Source organism: Hippocampus bargibanti, linkage group LG19 (genome assembly GCF_051943395.1).
Source record: "Hippocampus bargibanti isolate YZ-2025 linkage group LG19, ASM5194339v1, whole genome shotgun sequence".
Classification (NCBI taxonomy): domain Eukaryota; kingdom Metazoa; phylum Chordata; class Actinopteri; order Syngnathiformes; family Syngnathidae; genus Hippocampus; species Hippocampus bargibanti.
In genome coordinates this window covers 12,945,747-12,966,747 of record NC_142752.1, presented here as the reverse complement: position 1 = coordinate 12,966,747, position 21,001 = coordinate 12,945,747, and the positions used below count along the sequence as shown (strand labels likewise).

The 21,001-nt window shown below is 42.6% G+C and overlaps 2 protein-coding genes across 4 annotated transcripts in view; both read left to right on the top strand.

Annotated features, from left to right (window-relative positions):
- epha7 (eph receptor A7) overlaps window positions 1-21,001 on the top strand; it is an 89,787-nt gene that overhangs the window by 37,761 nt on the left and 31,025 nt on the right. For 2 of the 3 annotated variants that reach the window (XM_089021679.1, XM_089021682.1), the window contains exons 6-7: window positions 7,450-7,577; window positions 11,535-11,703. In XM_089021679.1, coding sequence (XP_088877805.1) covers window positions 7,450-7,577; window positions 11,535-11,703 — 297 coding nt within the window. The remainder of the gene's footprint in view (window positions 1-7,449; window positions 7,578-11,534; window positions 11,704-21,001) is intronic. The other variant, XM_089021681.1, reaches the window with a different exon arrangement.
- Window positions 15,252-20,991, top strand: LOC148884066 (uncharacterized). Its single transcript, XM_089021683.1, has 2 exons — window positions 15,252-18,540; window positions 19,399-20,991. Exons 1-2 carry the CDS (start codon window positions 18,121-18,123, stop codon window positions 20,431-20,433), a joined length of 1,455 nt encoding a protein of 484 aa, XP_088877809.1. The 5' UTR covers window positions 15,252-18,120; the 3' UTR covers window positions 20,434-20,991.

Genomic DNA, 21,001 nt, shown 5'->3' with positions numbered 1-21,001 from the left:
TCTGCACCCCATCGTTGTGAGACGGGCAGAGGGCATGTAGAGTTGGAGGGAGGAAGAAGATCTGAGGGCCCGAGAAGGAACGGAGATTTAAATTAGGTCAGACAGATAGAGGGGGGCCAGGTTATGAATGGCTTTAAATGTAAACAGAAGAATCTTGAATTCAATACGGAGTTTAACAGGGAGCCAGTGGAGCTGTTGGAGGACAGGAGTGATGTGGTGAAATGAGGTTTTTTTTGTGATGATCCGGGCTGACGAATTTTGGACTAGTTGGAGTTTATGGAGACATTTTTGATTGACCCCGAAAAGAAGTGAATTACAATAATCGATACGGGAGGTGACAAGACTGTGGACGAGGATAGCAGTGGTGTGAGGGGTGAGAGAGGGACGGAGACGATTGATATTGCGGAGGGGAAAATATGCAGACCGGGTTATGTTATTTATATGGGAGTGAAAAGATAGTGTGCTATCAAGGATGACACCCAGGCTCTTGACCTGAGGGGAGGGGGACACGGTTGAACTGTCAATGGTGAGAGAGAAACTGTTTGCTTAGTTAAGGGTGGATTTTGTACCGACAAGGAGAAGTTCAGTTTTTTCGCTGTTTAGTTTGAGAAAGTTATAAGAAAACCAGGATTTGATTTCTGAGAGGCAAAGTGTAAGGGATGCAGGTGGAAGAGAGGCGTCGGGTTTACTGGAGAGGTAGAGCTGGGTGTCATCCGCGAAGCAGTGAAAATGAATTCCAAATTTGCTGAAGATATCACCAAGGGGAAGAAGGTATATAATAAAGAGAAGGGGCCCCAGAACAGACCCTTGGGGCACACCAGAAGACACAGAGGAGGACCGTGAAGTGAATGAGGTAATTTTGGATTGGATTTGGATTGGATTGGATTTGCCTTTATTAGTCTCACAGTGGAGAAATTTACATTTCACAGCAGCAAAGTGATGAAACAAATGAAAAAAAGAAATACATGAGCTGCTGGAAATTTGGAATTTAATTTGGATAAACTGTGAGCGGCCAGTGAGGTAGGAGTGAAACCAACTACGTGGGGTGTGTGTCACACCTAGAGTGGAGAGTCGGTTGAGCAGGATGGGGTGAGAAATGGTGTCAAAGGCCGCAGATAGATCAAGAAGGATGAGAATAGAGAGGGAGCCGGTATCTGCTGCTATGAGAAGGTCATTCGTGATTTTTATGAGGGCTGATTCAGTGCTGTGGCGGGGACGGAAACCAGACTGGAATTGTTCGTAGAGGTTATTGTGAGTGAGGTGAGAGTGGAGTTGACAGGCGACGTTTTTTTTCGAGAATTTTAGCGATAAATGGAAGATGCGAAATTGGACGTAGGTTATTGAAATCATTGGGATCTGAACCAAGTTTTTTCAGGATTGGCGTTACAGCTGCGGTTTTGAGAGGGACAGGAACAATTCCAGTAGACACTGAGGAGTGAATAATAGCTGAAATAGGAGAGCGGGTAGAGCGGGGAGACAAGATTTGATGAGGACAGTAGGGAGGGGGTCAAGTTGACAGGTGGAATTCTTGGACTTGGTGATGAGGTCAGAAAGTAAGGAGGGATGAGGGAGTTCAAAAGATGACAGCAGTTGATAGGGAGTAGGAAGGTTGGGGGACGGGGGGGATACAGAGGAGCCGAGGTGCTGGTGGATCTTGTTGATCTTTTCAGTGAAAATCAGAAGTAGTGCGTTGCAGGTATCTGAGGAGTGAAAGTGTGGGGGGAGAGAGATAGGGGGTTGAATGATTTTGGTGTACAGGGAAAACAGAGTCCGTGGATTCCCAGTGTTAGCGTCAATCCGTCCAGTGTAGTATTGTGATTTTACGTGTGTGATAGAGTCCTTGGAGTGGGTGAGGTGAGCTGTGTACATGTCCTGGTGGGTGGTGAGGCCGGTCTTTCTGTAAAGTCTTTCCAGCTGCCGAGTTTTCGCCTTGGTGGAGCGGAGTTGGGCGGTGAACCAAGGGGCGGATCGAGTGAATTGGACTGACCGGGATTTTACAGGAGCAAGGGTGTTGAGCATGTTAGCAAGGTCCGTGTTGTATCGGGAAACAAGTTCGTCAGGGGGGGGAGTTGTAGTCCGGATTGAGGTTGGCAGCCATTGCAGTGAGGGTGACAGTGTCAATGTGTTTGATGTTCCGATAAGTGATGATGCGCGGTGGCTTGGGGAGAGAGAGTGTGATGGGAACGTTAAATGAGACAAGGAAATGGTCCGTTACAGGTAGTTCGTTAGCTGTGCAGTTGGCGGGGGTAAAACAACAGCAGCATATTAAGTCCAGGGTATGCCCTTTTATATGCGTGGGGAAATCAGAGAATTGATGCAAGCCAAAACTCTCCAGTGAGGAAATAAAGTCTTTGGTGAGGGGATGGGTGGAATTGTCTATGTGTATGTTGTATGAATGATCCAAATTGAACCTCACCCCACCGTGGCAATTTAGTGAAGGGTTTTGCTGTTTTATGAAAATAGCTTATTTTATTCTCCTTTCAAACAATCTTTTTCTTTCGCCAACATTTTAACCTCATTGTCGTCAAATGAGTGGTTGCGAGCTTTTAGGTTCCATATGTACTGCAGATTGAGGCCCACTAGTATTATTCCTGCGATGTTGATAATAAATGAAAAGTACTGTAATTTCCGGATTATAAACTGTGACTTTGCTTATGCTTTTTTTGTTGCGGCCACAAGAGGCGCTCGAGCACTAAACATAAAAGTGAGACAGGGCGAATATACCGAGGAATATGCAAGCTTAATGTCCGGTAACTACGCGCTTTGTGCATCAATAGAATTTGCATTAATAGACCATCATCATGGAAAATGCAAGATGAAAGGCATATGATGCAGCTTTCAAGTTAAAAGCAACCGAGCTGGGAAATAAGAAGGAGACAGAGCTACTGCATGTAAAATTGGCAGAAATGAATCGATTGTGAGACGCTGGAAACGGCAGCGGGAAGAACTGGAGCAATGTAAAACGATGGAGAAAAGCTTTCAGAGATAATAAAATCAGGTAGCCTGTGAAGCATCTGTCACACTGAAAACAACTGGCCACAATAGGACGCATTTAACCTGTGTTTTGGTCTGCACTACATCCGAACTGAAGCTTCCACTAATACAGTGATACCTCGGTTTACGAACCCCTTAGCTTACGAATTTTTCGGTTTACGAACGTTAAATTTGCGAAAATTTTACATTGGCATACGAACTATTTTTCGGGATACACACGGGGCTGCCACAATAAGTGATGTGTCGTTCGCAAACGAGCCCGTTCTCCGAACAAGAAAATGGCAGCCGGCTTGTTTTGGTCCTCTATTCCCCGCCCCCAGTCGTCGCACGTGATTGGTCAAGAACGCAGCAGTGAGGGGTAGTTTACAGACAGAGAGAGTGAAGCCATTCTCAAAAAAATAAAATAGCAGCCGACATTTTTTTTGTCCTCTATTCCCCGCCTCCAGTCTTCGGTTAAAGCCATGTGATTGGTCAAGAACGCACCAATGAGGGGAACTTGTTTGAACATTAAAGATACAGGCAGACGACAGAGAGTGACAAAATGGATAGAAAACAGTGTGACATTTGGACTCGTTTCAACTTTGATAGTTCAAAGGCATAGTGTAGACTGCAAGGTTAAAATTCCCATCAATCTCTCTCTGTGTCTTTGTTTTGTCATATTGTCTCTATGCTGTCATATTATTTGTTATTTAGTTTTTTTTTTTGTTTGACTTCAAGACGGCGCCGCGAGAGTGGCTGCCTTTCCAGCAGCTCATGTATTTTGTTTTTCTACTTTCATTCCTTTCATCACTTTGCTGCTGTGAAATGTAAATTTCTCCACTGTGAGACTAATAAAGGCATAGCCAATCCAATCAGGCTCCACAAATAACCCGCACAAGCCATCTGTACATGTGATGCAAAAAGTTATCAACCCAGCTAAACAGAACACAATTGATGAGGAACGAGGTAAAATGATCGCAGAGAAAGCACCTACAGGGGTTCATTCCTCAAGATGGTGAAAGAAGAAGACTACGTTCCTCATCAAGTGTTTAATGCTGATGAAACCGGCCACTCCATTCCATCAAGCCATCAACGACCATCACAAAGATGAATAAAACGACTTTATTATACCGTACAGTTTATTTAATTAATTATAATACCACAGCACATTTATTATATATATAAAATAAGGTATATTTTGTGTAGTTTTTAGGCTTAGAAAATTAGAAAGTAGAAAATGTTTTATGGGGATCTTGGAACGGATTATTTTTTTTATGGTTTCCTATTGGAAATTAATTTTTTGGATACACACTTTTCACCTTACACACTCTGTCTGGGAACCAATTAAGTTTGTAAGCCAAGGTATCACTGTATTGAACTCTTTCCTCCCTAGCAGGCATTTTGCATTTCTTCCCCCACAGCCTACATAGCCTGCAGCCTCGCTTTGAAGTGTGCTCCCTGAGTGGCTTCAGCAGGAAATTCATAACTACCATGTGTGTCCAAATAAACTGTTTTAACTTCTTTATTTGTTGTTCAATCTTTATGAAAGTTTCAGTACACTTTCATAACATATAGAATAAGATACTGTTTTTTTTTTATGAAATTGATCTAAGTTTTAGAAAATTATTGCAATGTTAATGACGATTTTTTTTTCCCAAAACCTGCAAATTACAACAAAATGCATCCACAACAAGTCACATATGCATGAAATGAACCTAGAATGCATTTAAAATAATTCAGGATGTTTCACCTAGGTCACCATAGGTTCACCTTGCATTGCTCACAACCTGTTCTTGGCTCGCGACGAATTTTCTTCTTTGCACACTCTTTACATGTTCTCTTTTTATCCAATTCTACTTTCCAATGAAGGAGGGCAACAGTGTCATTCTCCTTCATGCATTCTCTTTTTCTTTTCCTTCTGTAATTGCCAAACAACTGATGAGCTACGTTTATCCTGAATTCTAACTGAGTCCTTTTTCGGAGGCGACCTGTTCTGGTTTTCACTTGATGGTTTGGAGAGAGTTTCATCAGTATAAATCCATTGCAAATACAAATACCCACTAGAAACCACAACAGGTATTTACACCATTTGAGTGATTTCCTGGAGATAGCATATGATGCACGTAGTTGATCAGCCCGAAAATATTTGAATGGTGATCGAAGTTCATCACTGCAACAGTGACGACTGTGTCAGATGCCAAAATGTCTTTATCAACATGGTCATCTATTTCATTTGCATCAGGATCTGGAAAGATATACAGTACATGGGTATTTTAGAAAAAAAAAACATATGGACCTCCGTTTCAATAATCATATTGAGAATGCAAAGCTATGAGGTACTGCTATGAGTGGAAAACGCACCATTCACTTACAATTATTTGCATCGGGTACCAAGTCAGGATCAACAATATCATCTTGAAAATAGCGTTAGAATGTTCCGAATTCGGGACACTCCTTATTTTTAATATTTCTCGGGAAATAAACAAGTTAGCGTTAGTTTATGCATTTCAGTATCAAGGTAAACCTCTTCTGAATAGCCCATAAAATAGTTACAACATATACCTACGTGGTATTTCATCCATGACGAAAAATAGAAGGCGCTTTGAAGATGGCACATTGTGTTGCGCATGAAGGAGATGATGTCACTGACGCTCTTAAAGGCAAAGCTGCATATAATCTGTTTTAAAGGGACATCTAACTTGTGCCGCATCAGTTTCAATCGGCACTTGAACTGCTACCTTTCCTTTTCTCGATCTAGAAGCACAATCGTCCGTAAAGGGTGAACATCTTTTCACGGCCCGCCTGTAGTCGGCATCCTGCATTATTTGGTATCGCTTCAGCCCGACTGGAGGCGTGACTCGGGATACACAGAAGTAAAAACACGACTGTAGTCGTTTGCCATCACCACAAATCTATTTTTGAGAAAGTCTCTGAAATAAGACCCTGAATGCGGAATGCATTTTTTTTCCAAATCTATTTTCATCACTGTTTAGATGAGAAAGTTTCTTCAGCCGTGATCTGTACAATTTTGAAGGTTTCGGACGTTTCGCCTCCTATCCAAGAGGCTTCGTCAGCGAACTAAAGTCTTACTGTTCGTATCGGCCCTATTTATATATGCCTAATGTCCAGACATGGCGGCGCCAGACCCAGCTATGATAGGTCCCTACTCTCAGGTTGGGGGGAGCAGAGGACCACTCCCTGTGGCCCCACTGATTGTTCCTACATTCCTAACGACTGGCCTGTTTGACCCACTCCCTCCGGTATCACCTCATCAGCATTACGAATGTTGTCTAACCTGTTTTGCCTAAGCAGGCTATCGTATGGACGATCCAAATTGAACCTCACCCCACCAGACCGGTTAAATGAAGGAATTTGTTGTTTTATGAGAATCGCTTCTTTTACTCCCCTTTGAAACCATCTATGTTCTTTCGCTAAGATTTTAACCTCATTGTCGTCAAATGAGTGGTTGCTAGCTTTTAGGTGCAAATGTACTGCCGATTTAGGCCCACTCGTAATTTCCCTGCAATGTTGTTAGTCTTTTTTTGAGAATTTTTTGAGTCTCCCCAATGTACTGCTCTTTACAATTTTCATTCTTACAATGTATTGAATAAACTGTTACTTTGTTTTTCATTTGGCAGACTATCTTTTGGATGCACTAATTTTCTCCTTAACGTGTTTATTGGTTTGAAATAAGTAGGAATTTTGTGTTGCCAAAGGTTGTTTTTTAATTATGACAAAAGCATCGTCCACATATCTAAACCAGTGTCTAGGTTTTGTCCCCGCGAAGGATGTAAGGGCCTGTTTCTCCATCTCTTCCATGTACAGATTAGCCACTATGGGTGAAACTGGTGAGCCCAGAGCACAACCATGGATTTGTTTGTAAAATTTCTACCTAAATTGAAAATACGTAGTATTAAGGCAGATTTCCAATAATTGGCAGATGTGATCCGGTTTAAGTTTCGTTCTTACATGCAGAGAAACGTCCGACAGCAGTCTCGTCGTCCTCACCACTGAGACTGCTGCTGGGGTTGGGGTCCCCCAAACCTGAGCGTAGGGACCTATCATAGCTGGATTCGGCGCCGCCATGTCTGGACATTAGGGATATATAAATAGGGCCGATACGACCAGTAAGACTTTAGTTCGCTGACGAAGCCTCTTGGATAGGAGGTGAAACGTCCGACACCTTCAAAAAAAAAGTACAGATGAAAAAAAAGTACAGATGACGGCTGAAGAAACCTTCTCATCGATGGACCACTCCTGTACGACTGAGAGCTTACACAGGCGTATCACTGTTTAGAATTAAATCATTGCAAATATTGTCTCGTCTCCACCAATTTGTTTCAGATGTTTATGTTCATTTGGTTTTTTTTAGAGACACGGATTGATTGTTGTTGTAGTCGATACAACTGGACAATAAATTGCTTCATGAATGTTAGAACAAAGATCTTATTCTTGTTGTGCATGTTGTTATTTCAGCAGCACCGTCAGTGGTCGGTGAGGTCATCAAAGAAGAAGTACAGCAGCGCAGCATCCAGCTTTCATGGCAGGAGCCCCGACAAATCAATGGGGCCATCACAGAATATGAAATTAAATATTATAAAAAAGTAGGTCAATCTTTTTCTTGCGTTGTACTGTCTACCATACACGTACAAAAATGTCATTGAAATGTAAAATGTATTTAATTAAGGCAATAAACCGTTGCTTCCAGGCAGAAGTTCCATTTATCTACAATAGATTCATCAACTCATCAATGCCAGAAGTTGATGTGTGATGTTTCACGAATGTTATGAGTGAATAGAAAAAGCGGGTCTTGGATGCTGAACCTATGCCAAACAAGGAATGAAAGTACTGTACTGTATCGTAATAATGTCTCCTAAAAAAGGAAAACTGATTCTTATGCCAAACAAGTAATAAAGCACTCAATGGTTAATATGGTGGCGAAAAGGGAAAACTGATAAAAGAGTATTTGGAGGCACTTGCCAAAAACAAATATATATAGCCGCAAAAATGTAAAAGCTTCTATAAGTCTAAGAATCAAAGTAATATATTCTGTATGTATCTACAGTGACACCTCAACTTACGAACTTAATTGGTTCCCAGAAAGTGTGGGTAAGGCGAAAAGTGTCTTCCAAGTATTAATTTCCGATAGGAAACCATTAAAAAAGAGAATAATGCATTTCTAGGTCCCCATAAAACATAATTTTCTACTAAATATGCCTTAAAACAACACGATATATACCTTATTTGTAGTATAATAAATGTGCTATTGTATTATAATTAAAGAAATAAACTGTACTATATAATAAAGTCATTTTATTTACCTTTGTGATGCTCATTGATGTAGTTGCCTCTTGATGATATCCGAGTGAAGTTGCCGTGCTTTCTCGGCGATAATACCCTAACACACTGTCCCCTGCTAGCTGCTTTTCATTAATCCAAATCAGCAGAAGTTTGTCAACCTCTTCTATTGCCTGAGACAGTTGCTTAGACAACACAGAAACACCCATAGCCACACGTAGCAATGGTCGACTTACCATACTGGTAGTGGGACGCTAAGTCACACAAACGCACATCTCGTTCGTGTTTCTCGATGATCTCCTTCTTCTGCTTGATCGTAATTTTATTTTGTGTCCTTTTTGGCTGAACACTAGCCTGTGGTGGGGTCTTTTTCGGTCCCACAATAGCAAAAGTATCCACTCCATAACAAACAACGTCTACATTAAGTGCACTCAAAGAAAGTGTGTGTGGAAAAGTAGTCCGGCAGCCAAGGTGGCGCTGTTTGGCCGTGCGGTTTGGTGTTCTTCCACCAAAAACTTGTCCGCCGGCCATTGTGGCGCTCCGTGTGTTTCCTGAAAACTAGTTGTTGCCTCGCTCAGCTTTTCATGCATTGAGGCTGGCCTGACAATTTCATCATTTGCATTCATTCGAGCTTGCCTCCCAATCTGATCAAACATCCGATCTGGCAGCTTGGAGCCCTTCACCGTGGAATTTGTGGCATTCTGGCACGTGTGGCTGCCGCTGCTCACCGGCAGAAAAAATATCCTCTGACTGTAAAGTGTCCTTGAGAGTTTTGAAAGGCGCTTATAAATGAAATGTATTATTATTATTTATTTTTTTGGCGAAACAAAAACTTGTGATGTTTCCTGAGATGACGCATTATTCTCTCAGGTGAGATAAAATATTAGAAAAGGTGCATATTTTTCACTGCCTTTGGGGTGTTTCCAATTTAATAAAATTGAGGTTCGAGTGTATTTGGTTGAAAGGACAACCGACACCCTCGGACAAGATGTGTAATAATTTGTAAAATCACTCAAATGACTTCTACTGAGCGTATTTTACAAAGATTCCACCGCATATAGCTATATTTTATGTTTTAAGACTCTCGCCGAATATTCAGGAAGTCTTGTTTTTGAGTTGGTGACGATTCCTGACGTGACGTCACGTCAGGAACGCTCCTGACCGAGAAAGCGACACACAATGCATTTTGGGTACTTTGTTTGGTCTGAAAACTTCGTGTTGATCTGTGTTGATGGCTAAATTAGAAGGAAAAAGCAGAAATAACGTGATGGTGAATCGTTGTGTGTTGCACCAAGACTACTACAGTGAGACCTCAACTTACGAACTTAATTGGTTCCCAGACAGAGTGTGTAAGGCGAAAAGTGTGTATCTCAACAAAAAAAAAAATCCCATAGGAAACCATTAAAATGGGAATAATCCGTTCCTGGGTTTCCATAAAATATACTTTTTAACTAAATAAGCCTTAAAACTACACACAACCTACCTTATCCTATGTATAATAAACGTGCTATTGTATTGTAATAAAAGAAATACACTGCACTGTACATTAAAGTCACTTTATTTACATTTGTGATGGTCATTGATGGCTCTTAATTGACACCTGTTGCTTTCTGACTTGTAAGGTCTTACGAAACTGAGGCATCACATTATCATTCATCATGTTGATGATTCTTATAGCCTTTTCTGAATGGAACTGTTCAATAAAAGCCTGCACATCAACTGTTGAATGGCCTGCTTCTGCTTGTCCTCTTGAAGGCAAATCAAATTCTCTGTGTTGATGACCTCATTATGGTCAGCAACAAGCTCCTCGATGTCATCTGCATTCACTTCGAGTCCCGTAGGTGCTGGCAGAGATTTTATGACAACAAAAGGCTCGAGTCCGATGATTCCACGGACGCGGAATAAAACGCGACAAAAGAAGGCGGGCGGGGCGAATAAAATGGCACACTCGCGTCTAACAATCACCTCGTGCAAAGCAAACACTAAAAGCACAAGCAAACATTTGGAGCACAAGACGTAGCGATGCACTTTTGTCGTAATCATGTCACTGGTGAGGTGACAGTGACTAGTAGAAATGAAATGAAATTGCAGAACAACAATGAAATGAAGTGTCGCGAACGTAGGCCACGCCCGAGCTGTCAACTCGCACATGACAATTTAGCGTGACTATTGACACGCTGTTCCGGTGTGTGTGAAAACATTAGCTCTGATTGGCTTACCATGACACATGACTCTACCGTTTAGCCAATCACAATCACTTCTATCTCAACTTGACAGAGGGGTGCGTTCAAGTGTAACAACACAAAAACGTTGGGAAATGTTTGTCACTGCTCATTCAGTTAGACAATGCTTTCCAAACAGCCGAGAGTCATAAGAAGTCGTGCGCTATTCACGAACCTGAACGCACCCCAAGTCTTGGACGACAAATAAACAGAGCAGAGTAGACGTGTACGGCTGGTAGTTTCTTCAATTTATTCATAGTAACGCACCACATTTGAACTGAGGCTGAACACGAGCCTGTGGTGTTTATTTTCCGGTCCCATAATAGTAAAATTATCAGCAAAAAGCTCCAAGTAGGCGATCGACGTGTGCATTCAATGAGAAGGGGTATGGAAAGTAGCGCCGCACTGTTCGGTCGTGCTTCTGCCGAAGATCACTTTCGCCAGATCCGAAGTTCATGTGCTTGATGGACCGGCCGTGGTGGGTGTGTATTATGAAAATAGTACGTATTATAAGGCTTAATTTTCATACATTTGACGTTCGTATGATTAAAAGTTCGTATTATAAGGCGTTCGTAAGTTGAGGTCTCACTGTATTACTGTATGTACTAGTTGACACAAATTCCCCGCAGACACAGGAATCATATTCACAACTGGATGAGTAACAAGAAAGCATCTTCTTGAAGCCATTGTTTTGATTCTAGAGCAAGGCACGATGTCCTGGCGTGACACATGAACAAGGGGGCGGGACCTTCTGAGACTCGCCATCGACGAGGTCATTTTGAAGTAGTTTTGGGACACTAACTCATTTTTATTGGTGTTTTGCATTTGACTAAAAATATCAGAATGCATGTTTTGGGTATTTTAGATGCTATAAAACATTTTTCTGATGTCAGTTAGGAAACAAAAAAATGGTGTTGGTTGTCCTTTAAGTATTTCCACTGTGTGTTGACCACGCCTGATGTAACAACTCTGACCTTTTTTTTTCCATTTTATCTGTGACCCGAACTGATAATGTTTGATTTATTCTCATTTAACTTTTAGGATCAGAAGGACCAAACCTATTCCACAGTAAGAGCCAAATCCACTTCGGCAACCGTGAACAATCTGAAGCCCAGTACAGCATATGTTTTCCAGATAAGAGCCTTCACACAGGCAGGATATGGAACTTTTGGACCAAAAATGGTGATAACGACAAAGGAAGCAGAAACCGGTAAGGTCTACCAACGCCCATTTTACTGTTGAGTGGGAATATATCATTCAACGTTTGTTTTAGTTCTGTTTTATATGTCCTCCTCCATGTCTATCCTAATTCAAATGATCAAGATCATTCTCCAACTTCTGCAGATCTTGTTGATGAGCTGATCACAAACGATCCTGGTGTGTTGGCATCCAAGATACCCTTAAAGGACAACAGACTCCATTTTTTTTGTTTCCTAACTGACATCTGACATCAGAAAAACGTTTCATAGCATCTAAAATACCCAAAACACGCGGGCTGATATTTTTAATCAAACGCAAAACACTAATAAAAATTTACCTAAAGTTGCCCAAAACTGCAACTAATGTGCTCAAAACTGGAGAGATTCAGAAAGTCCCACCCCAAGTTCGTGGCATCACGTCAGGAAACTCCTTCACAAACTGCCTTGCTCCAGAATCAAAACAGTGGCTTCAGAGAGTTCAGATTCGGGAAAAGATCCTTTCTTGTTCCTCATCCAGTTATGAATATGATTCAAATCGTTCTGAAGAGGGAAGCATAAATGTTTGCAATCGATTAAAGAAGTCTTTCAGTCTCATTTTGAGGTGTCTGGACTCCAATGTAGCGCCCAGAAAATGCACAAGATGGCCCCTAAGCTCCGTTTGAAAGCTGATTTGTCTGCTGGGAATTTGTGTCAACTAGTATCAAATAGTAGTCTTGGTGAAACACAGAACGATTCACCGTCGCGTTATTTGTTTTTTTTTTCCTTCTAATTTCGCCATCAGTACAGATCAAAACAATGTTTTTAGACCAAAGTACCCAAAATGCATTGTGTGTCACTTTCTCGGTCAGGGGCGTTCCAGACGTGACGTCACGTCAGGCAACGTCATCAACTCAAAAACAAGACTTCCTGAATATTCAGCGCGAGTCTTAAAACGTAAAATATAGCTGTATGCCGTGGAATCTTTGTAAAATACTCCCAGTAGAAGTCATTTGAAGTGATTTTACAAATTATGGACACAACTTGTCCGGAGGTGTTGGTTGTCCTTTAAATGGTCCACCAGCTTTAATTTTCTAAACAATCGGCATTTGACTAACAATTTGCAACATTGATTTATAATGTGATAATCTAACCATAGCATTTCATCAAATTATCCACTCAAGAGTTCTGCTCCACCTGATTTTTATTACCACTGACTGTCGTTAGAGCGGAGGCAAATAATTTAACTTCAAGCAAAGCAATAACAAACTGCTACCATTTATGATGAGATCATGTCGCTGGGGAAAGGGCAATGCGATATGAAAAACCTTTCCGGGTATATTCCATATTAATTTAACCACCCACACATGTGCATGAACGGTATTTGTTCATTTAACTGATGGATTAAAACAGCAAAAATCTTATTTTCCTTTCGGCCACAGCGAGTCGGTGTCCTCCCTCTTCAGAGGTGTGATTCGCATGTTTGTTTTGGCCAAGCCTTTACATCCTGACACAACCGTCTGTATTTATCCAGGTTTGGGACCGGCACAATAAGATACTGGCTATGTCCCCTTGTGGCTACAGAACAAGCAACTCAATGGACTTATTAAAGATGAAGATACTTGATAAAAAGGAAATGACAGCAAGGACAATAATCATCGGCAACATTTAAATAAAGTAAAACTACTCACCATTTCATTAAAACAGCAAAAATGAAAGCTTTCTATTCCTAAATTTAAACTACAGGTAATTACATAACGTATTTTTGCCATATTGCGTATATATATATATATATATATATATATATATATATATATATATATATATATATATATATATATATATATATATATATATATATATATATCCCACCATGGCGTTAATTGATCTCTTTAGATAGGTCTATTCCCTTCGACCTTGAAAATTGTGATCGTAAAGCCCCTTTTAAAGAAGTGTAGTAGACGACTGCAGCGTTAATAATTACACACCTGGATCTAATTTACCGTTTTTAAGGCCAATTTTATACAATACATATTCATTTGTATAGCGCTTAAAGGACAACCTACGTCCTTAATTTGTAAAATCACTTCAAATGACTTCTACTAAGCGTATTTTATAGCTATATTTTACATTTTAAGACTCGCACTGAATATTCAGGAAGTCTTGTTTCCGAGTTGATGACAATGCTTGACGTGACGTCACGTCTGGAACACCCCTGACTGAGAAAGCGACACACAATGCATTTTGGGTTCTTTGTTTGGTCTGAAAACTCCGTGTTGATCTGTGTTGAAACAGAAATAACGCGATGATGAATCGTTGTGTGTTGCACCAAGACTACTATTTGATACTAGTTGACACAAATTACCAGCAGACAAATCAGCCCATTTCCAATGGAGTTTGGGCGCCATCTTGTGCATTTTCTGGGACGCTACATTGGCGTCCTGATGGCTCGAATTGACATGGGAGGACTTCTTTAATCGATTGCTAAAATTTATGCTTTCCTCTTCAGAACTATTTGAATCATATTCATAACTGGATGAGCAACAAGAAAACATCTTTTCAGAATCTGAAGCCATTGTTTGATTCTCGAGCAAGACAAGACGTCTTGGGGTGACGTCACGAACTGGGAGCGGGACTTTCTGAAAATGCCCAATTCGCAGCTCAATTTTTGGCCGATTTTGGACACTTTAAGTCATTTTTATTGGTGTTTTGAATTTGACTAAAAATATCAGCCTGCGTGTTTTGGGTATTTTAGATGCGACAAAACATTTTTTTCTGATCAGAATCAGAATCATCTTTATTGTCAAGTGTGTAGAACACACAAGGAATTTGTTTCCGGTCGAACACGCTGCACTCGTATTATCATAAAAAATAGCAAAGAGGAACTATACAGTTCCATTTGGGCTACTGTTCAAAGAGTTAATGGCTTGGGGGAAGACACTGTTTAAATGTCTGCTGGATTTGGTGCGCATGGATGAGTAGCGCCTGCCTGAGGGGAGTAGCTGGAAAAGGTGGTGGGCAGGGTGCGTAGGGTCCAGTATGATTTTACGCACCCTAGTTTGGATTCTTGCAGTGTGCAAGTCCTCGAGAGTGGGTAGGGCGGTGCCAATGATTTTTTCCGCCGTCCTAACTGTCCGTTGAAGTCGGATTTTGTCCGTTTTTGTGGTGGCCCCGAACCAAACGGTGATGGAAGAACACAGGATGGATTCGATGACAGTGGTGTAGAAATGTTGCAGCACCTCCTGTGGCAGGCCGTGCTTCTTTAGCAGCCTCAGTAAGTGCATTCTCTGTTGGGCCTTTTCCAGGATAGAGTTGGTGTTGACCTCCCACTTCATGTCCTGGGAGACTGTGATTCCCAGGAACTTGAAGGTCTCAACGGTTGACACGAGGCAGTTGGATAGTGTGAGGGGTAGCTGTGGTGATGGATGTTTCCTGAAGTCCACGATCATCTCTACTGTCTTGAGCGTGTTCAGCTCCAGGTTGTGACGGCTGCACCAGAGCTCCAGCTGCTCCACTTGTTGTCGGTATGCACACTCGTCGCTGTCTTTGATGAGACCGATGACCGTGGTGTCGTCTGCGAACTTTAGGAATTTGACAGCTGGGTGCGTTGAGGTGCAGTCGTTCGTGTAGAGAGAGAAGAGCAATGGAGAGAGGACACATTCCATCGGGGCTCCAGTGCTCGTGGTTCGTGTTGAGGATGATATTTTTCCCAGTCTGTCAGTTAGGAAACAAAAAAATGGGGTTGGTTGTCCTTTAAACAACAGCTGAAGCTGCAACAAAGCGCTTAACATGCACTGGTATCATATAATGAAAATAAAGCAGTCACAAAGTACAAATCGGAATCACGCTTAATCGAATGCCAAAGAGTCTACTTGAGTTCTGAGACACGTTTTAAAGATGGACAGCGCGGGGGCTTGCCGAATGTTCAGTGGCAGGTCATTCCAGAGAGTGGGACCAGCAACAGAAAAGGCTCCATCCCCTCTTCACCTCCAATTAGTTTTAGGCACATCTAATAATGTCTGGTCAGCAGACCTGAGGCGTCAGGAAGGTGTGTAAGCGCGGATGAACTTGGAGAGGTAAGAAGGAGTGAGGCCATTTAAAGATTTGAAAAAAATATCTTGAAAAGAACTCTACTCATCCAGTTATGAATATGATTCAAATAGTTCTGAAGAGAAAAGCATAAATGTTGCAATCGATTAAAGAAGTCCTTCCGTATCAATTTGAGCGATGAAACCGCTGAAGGAGATCTGGACTCCAAGCCAAGCTAAGAAAACAAGATGGCGCACAAGCGGCGTTTCGTCCAGTATATGGAGCCACCTATTAGGGCCGTAAAGCCACCCGTGATTGGTTAAAATCTCTGGTAGAAGACAGAGGGGTGCGTTTTACCCACACACACAAAAGAGACAGCGGCACAATTTGAGCAGCACACGAACATCAGAGATGTTGAGACGATTGAGAAATTTCCGACAGCGCTACAGAGTCACAAATGACACGGTGGAAAGTGGATGTTCGTCCGATCGGTTTGTTCCACTAATATGGCGATTGCTCTCTTTCACCAGGTGATGTCACAGTTAGCATGCAGTGTGACTAAATGAGTGAACATGCATCAAACTTCCGCTATTCAACCGCCAAATCGCTAACTCTGGTTAGCTTCCTCGTTCGCCTCCGCTGGCGCTATACTGCTTTGGTCCGTTGGTTTGTCCGCAGGAAATTTGTGTGAACTTACACCTTCTTTATGCGTGTTACCGCAATTGGCTGGCACACAACGATTCACCATCACGTTATTTATGTCAGGGGCGTTCCGAATGTGACGTCACTTCCGGCATCGACATCAACTCGAAAACAAGATTTCATGAATATTCAGCGTGACTTTTAAAAAGTAAAATATAGCTATATGCGGTGGAAACTTTGTAAAATGCGGCCAGTAGAAGTCATTTGAAGTTTGGGAGGTGTCAGTTGTCCTTTAAAGTTACTGTCGAGTTGGGGTCTAAATTGAACCTTTGGATCGTTCCTATAACTGACATCTTAGGCAACATAGGCTTAGTAATGCTGATGAGGTGATAACAGATCAAATGAGGCAATCAGGCCAATCGTAGACCCCATACTCAGGCAGGACAATAGAAGTAATCAGTCAGGAGAATAGAAGTAATCAGTGTAGCCACAGAGAGTAGTCTTCTGCTCCCCCCAACCTGAGAGCAGGGACAAATCATAGCAGAGTCTGGCACTGCCACGTCTGGACAGTAGGGATATATATATAGGGCCAAAACTACCAGCGAAAGATTTTAGTTTGCTGACAAGGCCTCTTGGATAAAAAGCGAAACGTCCGACACCTTCAAAGAAGTACAGATGACATCTGAAGAAACCTTCTCATCGATGGACCACTCCTTTATGACTGAGAGCTTACACAGACGAGGTTCATCAAGGTTCCATTTTAGCCCCAATAATTTTTAATCTTGAGCCCGAGGGGATTCCATCAGGAGAACAAATATGATTGATTGTCAAAATCTTGATGATGCAGTTCATGTTTAAATCTGGGAAACAATTTCTAATGGGGCGGCAAAATCTGGTGAACAAATAAAACGAGGAAGTAGTGACAGCCGTTGCAGTTGACAGCTGTAAATGGGAACTAGGCCTTCTTGAATGTGTCTTTGACAAGATGGCCATTCATTGCTTTCAGAAAAAGGAGACGCGTGCATTACAAAATAAAGCCGTTGAATCATTTGTATGTCAGAATCAGAATCATCTTTATTGCCAAGTAAGTAGAACACAAGGAATTTCTTTGGTAGAACATGCTGCACTAGTATAATGATAAGAAAAATTGGCTATCTGGTCGCCGGCTAATGGCTATCTATTTGCTGTCTAATGGCTATCTATTCGCTGTCTAATGGCTATCTATTCACTGGCTAATGGCTATCTATTTGCTGGCTAATGGCTATCTGTTCGCTGGCTGATGGAGATCTATTTGCTGGCTAATTGTATCTACTCGCTAGCTATTAGCATCTATTCGCTAGCTATTAGCTATCTATTCACTAGCTAGCTTGGTTGATGTCAATTTGGGTTGCTTCGGGGTTGAGTGGGCGCTGGCGCGTGTGGCTGCCGCTGCTCACCAGCAGAGGAACGTGTCATGTGGCTGTGGAGTGACCTTGGGAGTGTTGAGGGGCACTTGGAAGTGAAATGTATTATGATTATTATATAGCTATCTAGCTAGCTTTATATCTATTTGAGTTACTTCCGGGTTGAGCGAACCCTGGCGCGTGTTGCTGCCGCTGCTCACCGACATGAAAAATTTATCCTGTGACTGTAAAATGACCTTGAGAGCTCCCTAGTATTGTTCCTGGTTTTATCATTTTCATTTGTTCTTTGCGACCCTATGCGACTCAGTTACACGAGGGAAGAATTACTAAGCATTGGTGAATTTCTTTTCGGGGCTGCTCGCGAGCAGCGTAGCAGCTATGTACGGAGCTTTAAGACGGCGCCGTAGGAGGGGTAAGCGAGCCGGCGTGCTCGTCAAGCTACGGCAGCATGGATTTCGAACGCCGCTCCCATCGATCCATCTCGCTAATCTACGCTCACTACAAAGAAGATGGACGAACTTCTTCTCACAAAAAAACAATAAAACATTTGCACGCCTGCTGCGCTGTGCTTCACTGAGACCTGGCTCAGTGACCGCCACCCGGATTCCGCGCTACACCTACCCGGATTCCGTCTCCTCAGAGCCGACCGTGACACGGAGAAATCGGGGAAATCCAAAGGTGGTGGAATATGCTTCTACATCAAGGAAGAATGGTGCACCGATGTCACGATGCTCGACGCACACTGCAGCCCTGGCTTGGAGTCACTTTCTCTCAACTGCAAGCCATTCTACTCGCCACGTGAGTTTGCTTCCTTTATTCTCATCGCCATGTACATCGCGCCACAAGCTAATGCTAACGTGTGTATACAAACGCTAGTGGACCATGTAAACAAACTCGAACTAAAATATCCAGTCACCCCTAATCATTTTGGGTCTAAACTGTGAACTTCCCAAATATAAGCAGCATATTGACTGTTTCACCAGAGAAGGAAACATCACTTGTTACACGGCACTCAAAGGGGCATACCGATCTGTTGCGTATGCAGCATTGGGTTTTTCTGACCACTATGTAATCCACTTAATTCCCACATACAGACCGAAACTCAAATGTGTAAAAGTAAAAGTCAAGACAGATGAAGCAAAGTTAGCACTACAAGAATGCTTAGACTGCACTGATTGGAGCGTCTTTGAAACTATAACAGGCACATTGGATGAATACACCGACACTGTATCATCATACATTAGTTTCTGTGAGGACATGTGTGTCCCAACAAAGTCCTTCCGCTCATTCAACAACGAGCCATGGTTCACTCCCAAACTCAGGCAGCTTAGGAAAGAGAAAGAGTCCGCATTTAGAAGCGGTGATCGAGCGCTTTACAAACTCGCCCGAAACAGACTGACAAAGGAAATTAACATCGCAAAGAAAAGTTATGCAGAGAGGCTTAACAAACAGTTCTCCGCTAACGACTCTGCATCGGTGTGGAATGGCCTGAAAGCAATAACAAATTATCGCTTACCATCACCCCAAGCAGTGCACAACAATGGTCTGGCTGATGAGCTTAATACATTCTTCTGCCGATTTGAAAAGGACACCCCCATTTCTCTCAGATGTCCACCATTACCAGAACCTATCGTATCTCCGCCCTCTGCCCTGCAGATTCACGACCTGGACGACCTGGTGAGATGGCTCTTCAAGCAGCAGAAGATCAAGAAAGCTGCGGGACCTGACAGAGTGTCCCCCTCCTGCCTGAAAGTCTGCGCTGACCAGCTGGCTCCGGTCTTCACACGAATCTTCAACAGATCCCTGGAGCAGTGTGAAGTCCCATCCTGCTTCAAACAGTCTACTATCGTCCCAGTTCCAAAGAAACCAGCACCCTCGGGATTGAACGACTACAGTCCTGTTGCTCTGACGTCTGTGGTCATGAAGTCCTTTGAACGCCTCGTGCTGAACCACCTAAAGAACCTCACCGGACCTCTGCTAGATCCTCTTCAGTTTGCCTACCGGGCAAACAGGTCTGTGGAGGATGCTGTCGACATCGGACTGCACCACATCCTTGACCACCTCGACAACACAGGAACCTACGCAAGGATCCTGCTTATGGACTACAGCTCTGCGTTCAATACCATCATCCCAGAACTCCTCATCCCCAAACGTCTCCAGCTTGGAGTGTCCCCTACGATCTGCCAGTGGATCCTCATCTTCCTGGCAGGACGGACACAACAGGTCAGACTGGGAAAAAGATCATCCTCAACACGAACCACGAGCACTGGGATGCGTCCTCTCTCCACTGCTCTTCTCCCTCTACACGAACGACTGCACCTCAACGCACCCAGCTGTCAAATTCATAAAGTTTGCAGACGACACCACGGTCATCGGTCTCGTCAAAGACGGCGACGAGTCTGCGTACCGACAACAAGTGGAGCAGCTGGAGCTCTGGTGCAGCCGTCACAACCTGGAGGTGAACATGCTCAAGACAGTCGAGATGACCGTGGACTTCAACATCAACTCTATCCTGAAAAAGGCCCAACAGAGAATGTACTTCTTGAGGCTGCTAACGAAGCATGGCCTGCCACAGGAGGTGCTGCAACATTTCTACACGGCTGTCATCGAATCCATCCTGTGTTCTTTCATCACCGTTTGGTTTGGGGCCACCACAAAAACGGACAAAATCCGACTTCAACGGACAGTTAAGACGGCGGAAAAAAATCATTGCCACCTACCTACCCACTCTCGAGGACTTGCACACTGCAAGAATCCAAAGTAGGGCGCGGAAAATCATACTGGACCCTCCGCACCCTGCCCACCAAATCCAGCAGACATTTAAACAGCTTCTTCCCCCAAGCCATTAACTCTTTGAACAGTAGCCCAAATGGAACTGTCTAGTTCCTCTTTGCAATTTTTTTGATGATGATACTAGTGCAGCGTGTTCGACCGGAGACAAATTCCTTGTGTGTTCTACATACTTGGCAATAAAGATGATTCTGATTCAGATTATTATAAATCAAATGTATTATTATTATTATTATTATTATTATAAAAAATAAGAAAAATTGAGGCACACTGTATGGGAAGATCTTGGAGTTTTATGGAATAATTAAGGATTGCCCAATATCGTTCACTGTGCTCGTTCGTGTCTTTTGGACTGCAAATTGTTTCTATAAATTTAACTGAGCATTTCTATTTTTCTCTCTCTCTCTCTCTGTGTGTGTGTGTGTGTGTGTGTGTGTGTGTGTGTGTGTGTGTGTGTGTGTGTGTGTGT